The following is a 17,660-nucleotide window of genomic DNA, read 5'->3' on the forward strand; positions in this document are numbered from 1 at the left end:
CAATAAAGAGGGCGGTGAGACTATACAGTGGAGGATAAACGTTGCTTTTACCATTGTACTATTAGGTATGACACGGCTACTAATTTCGAATTTTGGAATAAAATATACTGTGCAATCGGGTGTACAGTGAGATACCGTGGTAGGCGCCTCATTTTATTATAAATATGCAGTACACGTCCTTGCATCTACGCAGTTATTCGACCTTCACATTAGCATACAAATGAATTCCCCGGCGTTGCTCGGAGATGATTTACGGGCGATCTCAGCCATGAATTCATTAAGTTTACTGATTTCGGGGTGTCTGACTACGCCGTCGGGAGCGGATTTTAATCAAATTTAAGACTAAGTCTACAATATTTAGATTTCATCGAAGCAAAACAAACTAATTTCTGAGGCTAAAATTTGAAAATTAACTTAGAATACTAAATTAGCATAATTAGCTGTTAAGTGCAGCGCTATATTTGATTGCAACTTGAATGTTACCTGGTAGGCTGCTGCTGCTAATACGTGACAATCCCAATCATCTCTGATTGGTTGACACTTTTTTACTAGCAGCAAGAATACCATAAAAGTCAATAACAATATTTATATGAAACTGATTTCAGAAGATTTAGGGGTTTCCGATAAGCATATTTACGTTTCCGTATGCAGTTGAAAAATTAGAATGTTATCTTATACCTTTTATCTACCGGTCTCTTTATGTAAGAACTTAGATTGTCATCTGAATAGGTTAGAGTCAGGTCTGACCCTTAGATATCCGTTGTAGGCCGATTTATTAGAAAAGTTTTCCAATAATAATATGCCATACATAACGCTTGTCAATGATGATGGCCCTTAAGCTATGAAAAATAGCACACTCATAGCATCAGAGGTCGATCGATATGAGTCAAGTTCTAATATGGCATCATGCTTCCATGCATGTCGGAGTTAATTGATTACGTGAAAACCGTTCATGATAGTCTTTGTTTATTGTTTCGATGTATAATAAACGAATTAGTATGGACGTCCGACGTGCATAATAAGGAACAATAAATAATCGGTTCAATGCAAAGTTAGACATTGGATTTCCTTAATTTTTTGCGTTGTTTTTGTGTAACCTACTTCTTTGTAACAAGTACTTAATATAGCTTTCTCCTTCACAAAGGTCTTTCACGATTAACAATCCAATATTAAGATTATAAAAATTGCCTATATAGTTTAGTAGTCCTTATAATTACGTTTAGATGATGTCCTCGTGCCACGTAGACGCGTGTATTGAAGTTTTTCTACATTCCGTGTGAACTCTTGATTTTTCAGGATAAAGAGTAGCCTATGTTTATGTTTAGGATGCAAAATACGCAATTTCTCTGTACCAAATAAATAATGCCTACAACTTCATCCACGTAGATTTATGGTACACGACAGGTGGAGTACGCAATCGGGTAATAGCGCTAACCCGCACTCACCCGCAGCGGGTTAGCGCAGGAGCTGTGCGGGTGTGCGGGGTGTTCCCTCTCCGATTGCCATTTCAACCTGTCGCGTAATTTAGGTTTCCTAAACCTTCACTATAATTATGTACCTTTTTTGTATTCTCATAGTTGTGAATAGTTTCTACGGGCATCTACGCAGGAACTTTATTCCGTGTCATATAATTGTATATCTACTTTTTAACCCCCGACCCAAAAAGAGGGGTGTCATAAGTTTGACGTGTGTATGTGTATCTGTATATCTGTGTATCTGTCTGTGGCATCGTAGCTCCTAAACTAATGAACCGATTCTTATTTAGATTTTCTTGTTTAAAGGTGGCTTGATCGATAATCCAAGCTTAGCTATAATCCAAGAAAATCGATTCAGCCGTTTGAAAGTCATCAGCTCTTTTCTAGTTACTGTAACCTTCACTTGGTCGGGGGTGTTATAAATTTTTAATTTACATTTGTTAGATAAGGAAAAAAATGCTTTATTTTAACGAAAAAAATTTAATTTGAAATATTATCATCTATCCAGTCAATATAGTAACTAAGATCGGTGAAATAAACACTTCTGTCGAAGCACAGGCCACGGTCGCTCGGATCTCCGCTTCGAATTCCTTGGAGATACCAGCCGTTTCTTTGTTTCACTGCATATACACCCCCGTAGCTTGGGCATACGGTGACGTCTGAAAACGAAACATGTACCTATATTATATTACACACCTAACTTGTGAGCTTTTTACTGGTCCTTGAGAACGGGGCGAGCCCTAGACCCTAATGTGGGAAGCGACGTGCGTTGATACATTGACTCCGTGTCATAAAGAGACAGAATCAAGATCCGGAGCCGCAACAGAATGGCTGAGACCTGTTATTTCAAACAGATTACTTATTGTGCAACCAGTGATTAGTTTCTAAACCCATTTTCATGGGATATTGATAATTAAGAACGTAATACCGCTACAAATGAAAATTTGATCTTCAGTCTAAGCATGGACTTAAAAATCTTGTTAAATGGCAACTGCCACTTAATTTTGACACATGGCTACGCTTGCAATTGCTCAACAAACATTGGCACAGTTCTTACAGTTTCTTAAATTTTTACAGTTTTTTATATTTTAATTGTAGTAGATAGTAATGTATAAAATGTAAAAATTAATATTTGTGTTTTTACGTAGTTTTGCCACTGGATTGTGGCCCTTGCCTGCTAATATGTTGCCGACCGTTACACTACATCAACGAGGTGGTCAGAAATTTTAACTATACTAGTAGGTTGTACCTAACTAAAACTAGTTCCACTGACCGTTTCCATACGCAGCGCAAATTTTTTTATTTTCCATTGAAACCCTGCAATTTGGACTCTGGTCGGCGTCAAAGGGGATTATTGTTAGTTCACCTGAAATCGCCCAACCGGTTGTCTGAAACAAAATGAAACTTTTAAGGGTGAGATTAAACGGATGATTGGAGGAACCTCGTAGACTATTTATGGTCCTCAGTCATCCTCCGAGTTAAGCTAAAAGTGGAGAATTAAGTCGTTTAATGATCACGTAGTAGATATCTAATATTATTAGAGTTAGGGTTAGGGTAGGATAGGGGTATCAGCCAGGTAACCTCCCCGTGTGTTGCGAGTAACAGCAGCAGCTGGGCCGGGTAACATGGTTTACAATTTCTGTTCGTGAGATATTGTTAGCTATGGCTAATAGACCTCGTAGGAACTAGGGAGGGAGTGTTGTCCATGCGTCCCTCCGAGTGTTTCGAGCAGAGGGCGCACTAGATGCACCCATGTTGCGTAGCCCCATGGCTGTGTTAGGTAGATGGTAATGAGTGTTTCATCACCCATCCAATCAATGGCGTCCCACTAACCCTAGCCCTCGGGAGGACCTGTGGATGATGGACGCGGGCCGGTCCGTCGTTCACAGTGTTGTCCTCGGGTTAGTTGGCATGTTGTGGTTCCATCATGCTTCTAACGGTGTTTGGGGGCTCGTAGTGTTCTAGTGGTGGGTGTGCTGCGGCGGACATCCGCTGGCGGAATAACGAGGCGTTGTCGGTCCCTTATGCTCCGTCGTCAGCGGTGGGAAGGAACTTCCTAAGGTTTTTAGTCGGTAGGAGTCCGACATAATCAGTTACACCACAAGCGCACACAGGGTGAATTTAATAGAAAACATAAATATTTAATTGAATTACCTAGCTTTAACTACTTATATTATGTATCACGAGAAGTTTAGAGATCAATTCGTATCTCTGAACTTCGTTCGGAGAAAATTTTAATAAATCTGTACCTAATACTTTTATCTCAAAAATGTAAAGCAATATCTTAAGTTGAACTTACTACAGCTTCCAACCCCTTCTCGCCCGCAAGGCAAGCGGTTTGTATGTGTTCGTTTAACGGGACTCCCTCCATTAGGAGGATTGCAATATCATTTTCTGATGTAGCTTCCTTTGTGAAGTTCTCGTGTATTATTATGGATTTGACCTGGAAAATATAATATTGTTCCATTTTAATTTACGAAAATGCCATCTGGTAACTCTGCTTTCCTTAATATAATAATCCAATAGGTACTATTTTTTTATTTTCATTATTGTATGATTTTTTATGATTTTATATTAATGTAAGTACAAAGCATCATTGAGAAACTCGAATTCATTTGTCTTTATCGTTGAATGAAACCTGCGATTTAAAGGCATCGGCACACAAAAAGCGTGACGACAGCGACGCATGATGGCAACTGCATGGCAAGACGTCACACTGACTGAACGCGTGGGTGCGTTTGTATGATTTGTTGGTGCAGCCACGGTGCGGCAGAAGACTCACTTTTGGTAGATGGATCATAACAGCACTATTCATACTATAAATGTAAATGTGCGTTTCTTGGTTTCTTTTTCAATCACGCCGCAATGGAGCTATGGATCGTCGAGATTTTTCACATGTATTAAGTTAAAAACCTAGGCTACTTTTCATTCCGGAAAATCAAAGAGTTCCCATGCGATTTTTAAAACCTTAAATTCCCTTGGTCCAAGTTGCAGGCATAAGCTAGTATCTTATACAGTAACAAGGACACGCAACATAACGTAGCTGTTCACAATATTGGAGGACAGAACACTTCAAATATATTCACAGCAAACATATTATTACCAGCCGCTGACTGTGAGCGAACTTTATGCAGTTCTTGTTCATTCATATTCAACTTTTAGTTCATACCAAATCAACAATACGCCATTACGCTATGCGTAGCCGCTGACTCTAGGCGATGATTACACTGAGCTACGCATTGTGGATACAGATCGGTCACGTAGCTAAGCGTATTGTCAGCAAGGTGTGAATGAAAAATGCAGTCTGACTTCACGTTTACACTGAGGCTCACAGTGAGTGATGAGTCTGCTAACAATCGGCGACTGACTCTCCGTTTGATGTGAAGCCTTAGAAACAGCGTTGGACACGTTTCCGTCACACATTGTGTGTGTTTAGACCTTTATTCATCGGATTTCCTTCTGCACCTCGATAAAAAGTCCAACTCGTTCGCAATTGTTTCATTTCTTTTTTCAATGGCAAGTAATAAAATTACCTTCGCCGCCTTCACTGGCCCACTCGTCGATTGTAGCAACTCTTTCAAGTAGTATCTACTTTTTATTAAAGGTTTTAATCCAATTTGTAGGATGGCGTCTTTTTAAAAATATATACCTAAGAGAAATTATGAAAACTGATGTAGGTATAATGAAGATTGAAGCGCCATTAAAAAAGTTAAATGATCCTAATAGGTATCCTTGAAGATTATCCAGCAATGAAAATAGTGAAACTAGACATATAATGAACTAGAACTTTCCCTAGTGAGCACCACTACCACCACTCTTAAGCCTTCCTCATCCAGCAAGTTCTCGCCAGGCAGTCCATCGTGCCGGAAGGCGCCCAACTGCGCCCTACGCTTGTACTTACCTACTAGTAGGTACTAAGGCTCTTAAAACTCAAAACATACTTTTAAACCATTTTTAAGTGTGACAATATTTTTAGTAATTAATAACTCAAAATTTAAAAAACCCCCGACACAAAAACCTCTATATGAAAACTAGAAAAGAGGTGATAATTTTCAAATGGCTGAACCGATTTTCTTCGATTATTATAGCTAAGAATACTCTCGATCAAGCCACCTTTCAAACAAAAAAAAACTAAATTAAAATCGGTTCATTCGTGTAGGAGCTACGATGCCACAGATAGATACACAGATACACACGTCAAACTTATAACACCCCTCTTTTTGGATCGGGGGTTAAAAACTAGTCTGAACGTCTTCCTGTGCCACCATTATTGACGCCTCATTGGTATATAACTGCTTTGTTAGATAATAGTGTGGAATGGTAGTGTGGAAAGTCTTAGTCAGGGAACGAAGTAATCGAATTACCTTAACCGCTCTCTCCGTTCCACTCATTGATTGAAGAGAACTTTTTCCCAATAAAACCAACAAGTTGTTGGCATCCACTTTCTTCCCGTAGTACTCCATGCAACGGGCAGCTGGAACAAAAATTAATATTGATAACTTCAAAAGAATAACATTATTTTAACTCCTGAATATGCAAATACCTACATAGGTTAGAGTTGAAGTCTGGACTCTCGAACTTCGTGTGAAAGTTTTCTACTCTTTGTTCAGAGCTGTGAAGTCAGGTATGAAAAATTTAATACTATTCTTATGCTTCATAATATACAATCGAGATACTTCAACCCGTTATAGCTCAGCTGGGGTGCCTAAGCTAATGGCGCGACGCGCCTTGAAGAACTCGAGTTTCTTCGAGTCATATTATTTTATCAGTTCTTATAGTTCTTACACGACTGCCCAAAAATAGGAGCATAATGTTTTCAGGTTTCATGTTTGTGAGTTTCTTTATTCCACCATAACTTCCAAATGTCTGATTTGTATGGGATACTTATTGTTAGAATTTTTACATCATCCCGACGATTTTTTTTCAAATAAATTCAATATGACGGATGTATGGAGCCTTGATGGAGCCATTTTCAAATGTGAATAATTTTACTTTTTGGTTCGTTTTGGCAGGGCAGTCGTGTTTTTTTTAATTAAATAGGTACGCCTTGTTCTTTGCACGCAAAGAACATCCAAACGTTTAGTAGAGAAGAGACTTGAGCAGCCTCATCTCTAAACCTGAAACTACTCAAATGGTTTACCTATCGCCTTTCAAAAATATTAAGTACTTTCTAATTCTTACATAAAGGAAAATATCCTAATCCCATGAAACGCTGTTAAATTCGATTAAAAACCCTGTCTTCACGCAATTTCCACAATATAATATGTTTTATAGCACGGAAATGAAAAATGAGCGCGTGGCATTGAAATGAAAATATTTTGTACCAAAATCGGGTGATTATGATAATGGGGTTATAATTTAAGCCTCGAAAAAGATGCTGTGACGCGAAAAATTGTCTGCAATCCAGATAAGAAATGAGATCAGTCTTTTTCCTTGCGTCACGTTTTTATAATGTAGGTAGATGTGTGGCTCATTCTGTGACAAACTGTTACCAAACCATTGCATCAACTAAGTAACTTTTACCAGCCGTAATATTCTGTGTCTATTGCCTAGATGGCAAAATCTGTAACGTGTGCAAAGTTCTCAACAGTGCTTATTCGGTTGTACACAAACTGCTCTTAGTAACAAGTTTAAATTATGCCACCTTTGTAAAAAGGGAACGTAACTTACAAAATCTTAATTAGACGTATGTGTCGCTTAGACTATTTTATTTGCAGCAAAAACTATAAAACTATTACGTACCTGTACCTAATGCTTAAACATTGCATTTTACAAATTACTTACCATATTTAAATACCAAATATAAATCGCCTAAATAACAAATATAGGTAGGTACGCGCAATTGTGCTTGAGTTGATATTTTCACGAGCACTGTTTTGACGTTCTCACACTCATCTTGATATCATATTCTGATGATTAAACCTGTCATTGAAGTTTTGTTCAGAGATATTAAAAACCCGTAGCACCATCGTCCGGGCTAAATACTTAGTCTTGCACGCCTCCAAGGTTCAAAGGTTGGAAGTAGAAACCAAAGAGAGTAATCCACCTACCAGTGATAACAATACTTTCTGACAACAAGGCCCCGTCACAGTAATAGTCGAACTGGTCGCTGGTATCGTTCTTGATGAATAAGGCAGCAATCCACGGGAATATTGCTTCTGTGACGTTTTTTGTGCTGTTGCTGCATTTATCAGCTACCTGAAAGTATAAGATTTAAGAAATGTTTAATATGCGTCTTATTTTAAGGCTCGGTGCAAACGGCACTCTTTACAGTCATATAAAATACACATAAAACACAGCCTATTGATTAAAATGTTACTTAAGCGACCGAGCAGTTGCTCAAGCTACCATCCAGTTGCTCAAGAGTTAGGACATATAGGTAGGCCAATGTCTATGTATACCTATTATCTAAGTGGTATTAGTATTATAGAAAGAACATCCAGAGTGAAGATGTTCCCAAGGAGAAAAATAACTCGTACCTTCCTAGAACTTCTATAATTTAGTCCAAATAAACATTCTAGAACACAGCGTCCATGTTAAAATAAACAAGTTTAATGTTATGTCAGTATCTTAAACAGTTAAATATTATAACAGATGCTCTATGCGGTGTGCAGATGCACTTGTGATAACAATATGTTTAATGAACCATAGTAAAGTAAACTAATGTAGACAGCATGCATGTTATGAATTTTCCGTTTAACCGATTTTGATGAAAAGTACAGAAATTGCAACCCGGACGGGTTGCAGACGGACATATGCTATATTTTATCCCGCGAAATCAAATAGGTAGGTATAGTACCCAGGGAATTTATTGATAGACCTATCGGTTCAACCGATTTTGACGAAATTTGATACAGAGATAGTTTACATCCCAGAGATAAATATAGGCTACTTTTGATTCCGAAAAATCAAAGGATTCTTACGTACTTCCGTGATATTTAAAATGGTCACAGATTACTTCGCGAGCCATAGACCTATAAATACATACTCTTAGCAAGCATCATCATTATAATAAGACGGCTCCTAATAATCTCATTAGCCAAATCTGGCAATGCTATGCCTTGCGATTTTATCTTTGGATAAACGTGTGGGTCGTGAAAAGCTGTCAGACAGACAGACAGATACTTTCACATTTGCATTTATTGTGTTAGTATGGATAAATAGAGAAAGATTAATAGAACTTGTATGACAGAACAAATTCTTGATTCTGAATTCTAGAATATGTCCACTCTAAAGGTCGGATTACACTAAGTATTCCGATTTTCCTAATAAGCGTGAACACGGGTAACCGATGGCACGTCTTTGACGAGGCACTGGGTCCTGTCAGCCCGGAGCTCAGGCCTGACCCAAATAGGTATATTATGTGGATAGCGCTTTATAGTTAAACACATTAAAGTAATATCAATAACAAAAACGCGTAAAATAAAACAGTATTTTACACGGAATTATTACACTGCAAAGTTTAAATTTCGGCGTCTGTATTTTACTGCGGCCATTGGTATTAAATACCCGCACGCAATATTTACCGCCATAAACAGCAATCCGAAATGGCGGCGATCCAAAATGACGCGTCGGTCAGTACATTTGAATCTTTAATTTTAATACGCCACCCGGTTCAAATTACGTACTGGCCGGCACATAGCACAAATATAGTATGCAATTTTCAAGTTGCCTTCAAACTATGGAAATTTAATATAATATATAAATATCGCTCACCCTACTTTGAAATATTACATCTAAGTGTGAACAGTGACATTTCAAAGTAGGGTGAGCGATATTTATATATATTATATTAAATTTCCGTAGTTTGAAATCACCTTTAAACTCAAACTATTTAATATCCATACATTTGAGACCTCAATCGCCATATTTTAGCTCTGTCTCAACTGTTATATCAAAAGTACGATTTTAATTCTTAATTATTTAAAGGTGATCCGTATTTTTGATATGATAGTTGACCAATAGACCTTAAATGGCAAGTGAGGTCTCAAAATGTGCGCACTATTCAAATTGGGTACCATCGAACATTTTTTTGACTGTCAATAACTATGGAATTTGTAAGATTTATAATAATGTAATGGTGATAATTAATTACGTAAGCTTAAAACTAAAGGGCGCGATTAGAACCCTCGTAGGGTTCTAATCGCGCCCTGGTCTGAGAAGAAGCCCTCAACAAACTTAGCCTGGTATTCTTTTTATTATCATCAATAATTATATTATTAGAACTATCAAAGCTATTAACGCAATTCATTCCCAAACTTTCTTTTAAATAATCCTATCTAGGCTTCTTTTCATCCTGGTAACATATACTACAGCTAGAATTCCACAAGGACATTTTTACAAAATCTCAATCTGTATGTTTCTGCCTACGTTATTATTAATTTCTAATCAGTAAGTGTGGTGCTGTTAGGTGCCTAATAAATAGGATATACACAATATTATTAAATTAAAATTCTCTATAAACAAAAAGAATTCCTACCTAATGATTTTCTATAATTTTAGTTCTCCTCAGCTTGCTTAGAAGGTTTACAAGTAGATGAAATACGTAAGCGCTATATACTTATGTGGCCTATATATACAACCTTGTTACCGTTAACTGACATTGAAAATATCTACGAATAAAACACCTAACCCCAGAAGGTCTAAAGCACGGGTTGCGTTAAAATCGCGTTGCTTACGCGTTTATTCGAGAAACTGCGATTCGTTTATCATTTGAGCAAACTAAGGAAAATATTTCAAGAGTTTTTATCTCATCCATACTATATTATTAATATTATAAATGCGAAAGTGTGTCTGTCTGTCTGTCTGCTACCTTTTCACGGCCCAACAGTTTAACCGATTCTGACGAAAGGTACAAGGTTAGCTTATAACGCGGGGACGGACATATGCTACTTTTTGCCCCGGAAAATCAAAGAGTTCCCACGGGATTCCTAAAACCCCATCCGTTTAACCGATATGTATGAAATTCGGTACCGAGGTAGCTTGCGTCCCTGTAATTGACATAGGCATTTTATCCCGGAAAATCAAACAGGGGATCTTTAAAAAGCTGAATCCACGCGGACGAAGTCGCGGGCATCCTCTGGTAGTTAACAATATTTTTCCAGGGGTTCTATCTATACTAATAAATAAAATTGGAGTGTCTGTCTGTAATTTCGAAATAACTACCACATATTAAGGTCATATGGTTATTTGATTAACGATACCATAACTGAATCACACGTTTTTAAAATTTTTGTCTGTCTGTCTGTCTGTCTGTCTGTCTGTCTGTCTGTCTGTCTGTCTGTCTGTCTGTCTGTCTGTCTGTCTGTCTGTCTGTCTGTTTGAAAAGGCTAATCTTCGGAACGGCTGAACCGATTTTAACGGGATTTTCACATACAAGTAGAAAATTGACCAGGGTGTAACATAGGCTACTTTTTTAACCGACTTTCAAAAAGGGAGTTGTGTTTTTCTACCTATGTACATTGAAATCTCCGAGATTTCTGAACCGATTTGCCTCATTTCTTTTTTAATCGATAGAGGAATTTTACGACATTGTTTCATAAAAAATTTGGATTCCAACTCTTCAATCCTGATGCTGCAGGGGATCTGACCAATCCACGCGGGCGAAGCTGCGGGCATCAGCTAGTCTTAAATAAAATAGATCTTTGGACCCTAAACGGAATATTCCATGAATAAATAGCTTGTCACTTACGCGAGGATAAGCATGAAGCAAAAGTTTTTCTCTTAATTACCCAGTAACCTTGAAAATTCGTGAGCAAACCATTAGGGGTCATGGATGTAGGTGCTAAAAGTCCGATTGATCCGGTATGATTCAAAGTTTCTAAAAGCTCACATTTTAATTCCGTCATTATCATAATATTACGTCTATACTTCAATGAAAACTCTGCCTGTCTGTTTTCTTATTAGAAAACAAAATATGCATTATTACTTGAATTTAAAAACTTATGATTTTATTATAATACCTAGCCCAAAAATGGAAATGACATCAACAATAATAATTATTGCTATGAAAGATATTCTCATACATAGATAAAATTATTCATAGATAAAAATAAGCATTGAGATAAAATAGAGGTTTGGAGCTGAAAAAATACCTTGGTAAATAGAACAAAGCAAACTCAATCCGCTATCTGTTTCTGCAAAAACCTCTGTAGGTACTGTATTAAATATTTTCACTGTTAAGACTTGTTTTCAGCTACTACTAATATTTTTGATCCATCCGTTGGGTTCATTCTTATTATTGGATCACAGCTACTAAGTAGTACGAAAACAATAATTTTTGCCATTTGTTTGTCGGCGTCATAACGGACACCCGTAATTTTTAACCACTAGTTTATATAAAGCTATCAAAAAAAAAGACAAACATACAAACTTAAACTGTTAAACTCATAACCCTTTCTGCTTCAGTAGTCAGATAATAAATAAAATGCCGCCGTCTATCAATTTTATACATCCCAGTTTTGCACATTGGCGTGTGGGGTGCGTGATTGATGTACTATTTCGCGTGTTGTTGACTATCAGCCAAATAACACAAAGCGTTCACGAGAAATACGGATATTTTGCTTTCCGTTCACTTCTTTCAACTTTTACCCTATCCTTACAAATCCGACAAAACAAAAGACTTCTGATAAATGGCTACAATAATCGAATGTATGCCTAATATTCTTCTGACCGAATTTCGGCCATGGCAGCCAATCTCAACGGACATTACCCAATTACATAGAAGATATTTTAGTGCACAAATATGTTTAAACTTTCGTTACACCTGTGTATTCTCTATTCCCTCACTCTCAAAGTCCAATGGGATGGCAATCCAATACGACCGCGGTAGAGAGATCAGGCGTAGGTTCAACGATTTTACGATTCGTAGAGACTCTCCGAGGCACTAAGAATTTTTGAATACTTATGAAAATTCAATAATGATAATTATGTCTACCTATACTTTAATTATGAAATACCTAATACTACTACCTAAAAATTCACTTTACAAAACTTAATGCATAGAAAACTTTGTAAAGGTTGCTGGATAAAATCTTAATATTGTGGTTCCCTAAAACCAGCTGGTAGTTCTGGTTTGCTGAAATAAAATTAAACAGATTAATCGTCTTCACCAACTCAACTATCGCCTTATACTAAACGCCTCTTCAAAACTTCCCGTGGGTTCTCAGGTCATGGTATTTATTCCTGCAGCCCTGACAAACAATGGGTAGAAAAAAATGTACGCACTAAAAAACAAAAATTCCTATCTTTTTCACGCTTTCTATCATGTGTGAAGTCAAACAACATTCTGACTTGACAAATTACAGGATTTATCAAACCAGTATTTGTACGCGACGAGCATTTTCAAAAAAATATAGGCGGGGATTTTTTTTTCAATGAAAAATGTTTGTAACGAACGTTAATTTGTTATGCGAGAACAGCTATGTCTATACCCAAAAACGGGTTATAAGTGCATATATTTCTTTCTAACATTTTACATTATTCACTGTCAGTTTCTGCCCCATTGATCCCGAAAATGCCAGACACGAAGGCCAGACTATACCTATCAACCCCTTATTTCGCACTCAAAAACTCTTAGAACAAGCGTAAATTAAAAATTTATAACACCCCCGACAAGTGAAGGTTACAGTAATTAGAAAAGAGCTGATAACTTTCAAACGGCTGAACCTATTTTCTTGGATTATAGCTAAGAACACTCTCGATCAAGCCATCTTTCTAACAAAAAAAAACTAAATTAAAATCGGTTCATTACTTTAGGAGCTACGATGCCACAGACAGACAGATACACACGTCAAACTTATAACACCCCTCTTTTTGGGTCGGGGGTTAAAAATAAAATATTACTCCATCTAAGAACTTTATTCTATTTTATTAGATTGCCAAATGTTGCTTTGCATACGCATTGCTCACAACTTACTCGTACTGCATCAAGAAAGTAAAATACCCATCTGCTTTTTCTTCCATAAATTGGATGAAATGATCTATCAAAATAATATTGTTATGAATAATTATGAAATCTTTTATGACCAAACAAACGAAGGCAGCTTTCATGTGAAAAGCTTGTTAGCTTTTAATCTAATTTCATAACGTACTATGACAAAATATAATCTAGCAATAACAAATCATACAAGTTATTTATTTTATGATTAAGCTTAAGGTACGCAACATTTTACATCTCTGATTTTTAAAGCTCCTTTTTCTATATATTATTTATCTTTATTACTTACATAGCTGCATTCTACACATAACAAATTCCATTGTTCCGTCTGACTGTTATTTAATTGCATTACATGCATATTAGGTTCGTTAAAATAATTAAGCGCGTGACTGATGTCTATCAAAAAAAAAATCTGAGGTCCTTACTTAATTAAGTATTACTTAAACAAAGAACAATTTACTTACGGAAATACTGCCATTGTTTATAATATTCTCAAACATAATTGCATTTGGTTGCATACTCTTGATTTCTTTGTCATTATCATTAACCTTATTAATATAAATGGTTGATTCTGTTGGTTTGGCATCAGTATATTCGTTTGTGGTATCTTTATACATTTCTAAGTAATCAATTTTAAGATAATCGGTGCCATTATCATCTTCATCCATATCATAATACAATCCAAGAGGGTCATCGTCATCTATTATTTCATTCTTTTCTATATTTTTATGCATGAATATGTCTTTAGGTGCCGAAGTGCTTTTGATCGGCACTGATTCAATGTCGTTTAAACTATTGCTCGAGTTTGCATATTTGACAAATGAATCAATTGATTTCTTAGGAGCTATATATTTTGAAGATTTGTTATGATCATGATCTCCAAAATTATTATTTATTGTTATAGACTTAACATAAATTGCAGTTCTATTACCAATATTTTGAAAAATATTCAATTGTGGTCCAAAATTTACATTACCATCCAATTCTTCTCGGATATAATCCGATACACGTGACAAAATATTAGTTATATTTTCACTGTCAATATTCACAGTATCAAAACCTGGGACCGTTATATTACCAACTTTAATATCAGTTTTATAATTCTTGTAATTTCCAAAAAAGCTGTCGAAAAATGAGCCAAGGCATTTTAAATACGTATTACATTCACTTTTCACGTTACTCACTACTACTATTACTATAAAAATTAATTGTAACTTTGCGAACCTCATTTTTATGAAAAAAAAATTATTTTACACATAAAAACGTGAGCACTTTGTGCATGGTAATAAACAAGTGCAGGCTTCTTCACAGCTTTTTTGCTTTGTAAATTTGCCTTACTTTACTTTATGTTCCTACTTCAGCGCCATAAGTTTCAAATTCGTTTGCAAATTATTTTGATGTTACACAACAACTTTACCTTGAGAAGTTCGTGGCAAAATTGACTTTGATGGATTACTTTGGACAATGAGCAGATAATAGGCAATTTGTGGTGTAAGCTCTCGGGTCACTAATATTACAGTTGATAGACCATTTGATAGACAGACTCCTCTACTAATAAACAGATTCACCGACTTTACAATTATTATTGTACCTAACTGATAGTTTTAATGTTAAACTATTTATTGAAGTGAATGAAGATTTTGTAATTTTTATGCATAATTATGTAAGTAGGTATAGCCGCGCGAAACAAGTAGGTAATGTAGTCAAATCCAAACACGATGGGTATGACTGCATATTGTACAAAAATATAGGTAATACTGGGTTTGTGTATTTAATCCTTAGCCTTTGACCTGTGCAAATCGCCATGTTGCAACTTCATAGTTGGACTAGGTACTTACTTGTTTTGCGATACTGTAATACTTGAAATTCAAAACATAGCTATTGCTGTAACATTCGGTTTTGTAGATTATAATATTATAAGGGTCAGTAGAATATATTAAAAGCTCAAAGTTATAGCAAACAGATACAACACTATATCAAATCTACTCTTATTTGCATTGCAAATTGCTTCCAATTTATTCACAATTTCCTAACAGAAATTTAGGCCTGTTGGTTTGATGAATTCTATTAAGAATAGTTGGCCAGGAGAATCTCACCATGTAAAATTATTTTTAACATATAGGTAGGTACTAGGTACCTATGTAGAATTTAGTTAGCTGGGAAACTTTGTTCTAGAAACCAGTTGAACAATGAAAATCAAATATTGGGAAAATTATATTACATTATATTACTTACATTAATTATATTATATTATATTACTTACATTTTTCAAATATTTAGGAGTATTAGACATTCCTGGAATAATTTCAACATCTATCATATCTCTAGTGGTCAATTTGTCTTCATTCACTAAATCTTCTATTGTTCCCGTCGTCGAATAGCCTACATCAAAAAAATAATCAACTAAAACATCTGATTTTGGTACTTCGCTGTAATCTTTGGGCATCTCTATTTTTACATTTCGTTTCTTTCTATGAACATCATCTAGATCAAAATAATCAGTTTCAAAATCTGCAATTGTAGTGGTTTCTATATTTTCATACAGAGACGTTGTTCTATACGTCTCGGTAACCTCTTCGACTATTGTCATATTTTCTATTTCTGATATCTTTGGTATTCTCTTAATAGTAATATTTGCATTCATGTAGCTATGCACGTCGGGCCAATATTTCGCACTGTATAAAAATGCGGATATTATGCTAAGCATCACAATTAAAATTAGTAGAATTAAAATTTTTATAATCATTTTAATAAATGGCAAGTTTAACTTCATTTTTCACTAAAACACTAGGTATCCTTGTTGCTATTTCAATATCTGAATCAATACTATCAAACAAATCTTATTGTGTCACTATAAAGTTTTATGAGTTTTCAAATATGGTGATGTGAAGTGGAAACAATAGACTATAACAGATGCTTGCTTAGAAGGGCATGCAGTAGATCATTGATAGTAAATCAAAGCGGATTAAACATTAAATCCAGCCTAATTTATACTTCCACACTAATATTTATGAAATATACAAAATTGTAACTATCTGGGTATTCACTGCTGCATATGCCATCCGTTTAACCAATTTTGATAAAAAGCACGGGATAGCTTGCGCCCAACAGACGGAAAAAAATCTTTCAAAAAATCTATTTAAATTAGAAAAAGCCTATTAATTATTATACAATCGAAGATTATGTAAATGACAAAAAAGCTTGGATTTGACTCGCTCCAGCAATACACGGCGCTGCAATTGCTTGTATACCTACGTATTGGTTTATACGCCTTTTGTAAATTGAAAGCAATCTTTGAAACTATAGTAATAAATTTACAAAAGGCGTATAAACCAATTCAAAATCTACCGCTTTCAGCGCCGCAAATCATAACAGCTGAACCTCCTAAAGCTAGCAAATATTAGTTAAATTCCGACATGATCTATATTTAATCTGAATAATAATTGCGAAACTGCAACGAAACTGCATGTTTTAATTTCTAAACTTCTAACGCACGGATTCGACTAATCTATGAAAGTATTCCACGGCTTTTCTGCGTGAATGAGTTTCGCTAAGCGAAACATGTAGCAGTTTCGCTATTTCATATGTATTGTGCCATCTCTTCATTGAAATCGAGTGGGAAAGAAAAGAAAATGGGCTCAAATTCAAAATATCCAACCTAACCTAACAATAACTGGACGTTTTAGAACAAAATTTTCGCTTCTGTTTTCCATGTCACGGCGGAATCAGTTTCGCTATTAAAATTTCGCAGGAGAAGTGTGCTGCGTGTGTGTGAAAGTAGGATCTGCAGGAATAAACTGGCCAAGTGTGAGTCAGGCTCGCCCATCGAGTCCTATTCAGATGTTTGGATAGATAGGTACATTTACCTAAATAGGTTACCGTCTCAAAAACAAATCCCTCTTATTTGGGCCCCAAACTAATTTTTAACTGACTTCAAAAAAAGAGGAAATTCTAAATTCGACTGTGTGTTTTTTTCTTCGTCAAATATGAACTGATTTTGATATTTTTTTTGTTTGGTAGGTCATACTTCAGTGGGTTTTTAACGAGGTATAGCAATTTTAATACAGTAAGACCACTAAAAATTTAGAACTTAAAAAAAAATTTTTTTGGATGTGGTGCCAATGTGGAATCACAAACGATATGAAGAATAAACGGTTCGTGTGGCTAATTGGTACCGGCTCCAAAAAAATGTTATTATAGAACTACCATAAAACTAAATTCTTATACCTAGGTATTAAACATAATAT

The 17,660-nt window shown here is 35.7% G+C and overlaps 2 protein-coding genes across 3 annotated transcripts in view; one reads left to right on the plus strand and one right to left on the minus strand.

Annotated features, from left to right (window-relative positions):
• The window catches only part of LOC123865044 (nose resistant to fluoxetine protein 6-like), a 41,752-nt gene that overhangs the window by 11,379 nt on the left and 12,713 nt on the right, over nucleotides 1–17,660 (plus strand). The window lies entirely within an intron of this gene.
• LOC123865046 (serine protease gd-like) lies at nucleotides 1,946–16,223 on the minus strand. 2 transcript variants are annotated; one of them, XM_045905870.1, is made up of 6 exons: nucleotides 15,677–16,223; nucleotides 7,526–7,673; nucleotides 5,840–5,949; nucleotides 3,775–3,918; nucleotides 2,749–2,863; nucleotides 1,946–2,134 (listed from the first exon to the last, which is right to left on the minus strand). In XM_045905870.1, exons 1-6 carry the CDS (start codon nucleotides 16,184–16,186, stop codon nucleotides 1,956–1,958), a joined length of 1,206 nt encoding a protein of 401 aa, XP_045761826.1. In that variant the 5' UTR covers nucleotides 16,187–16,223; the 3' UTR covers nucleotides 1,946–1,955. The 2 variants fall into 2 exon arrangements, with proteins under 2 accessions (XP_045761826.1, XP_045761825.1); XM_045905869.1 differs by lacking the exon at nucleotides 15,677–16,223 and adding an exon at nucleotides 13,878–15,009.

Source organism: Maniola jurtina, chromosome 5 (assembly GCF_905333055.1).
Source record: "Maniola jurtina chromosome 5, ilManJurt1.1, whole genome shotgun sequence".
Lineage (NCBI taxonomy): Eukaryota > Metazoa > Arthropoda > Insecta > Lepidoptera > Nymphalidae > Maniola > Maniola jurtina.

Excerpts from the sequence above, each read along its gene's own strand:
- LOC123865046 (XM_045905869.1), bottom strand. The coding sequence starts at position 14,642 with ATGAGGTTCGCAAAGTTACAATTAATTTTTATAGTAATAGTAGTAGTG. Across the intron at positions 7,674-13,877 it reads TAAACAATGGCAGTATTTCC|GTAGCTGATAAATGCAGCAA; the intron begins GTAAGTAAATTG and ends TTATACTTTCAG. Across the intron at positions 2,864-3,774 it reads AGAAGGGGTTGGAAGCTGTA|ACAACCGGTTGGGCGATTTC; the intron begins GTAAGTTCAACT and ends ATTTTGTTTCAG.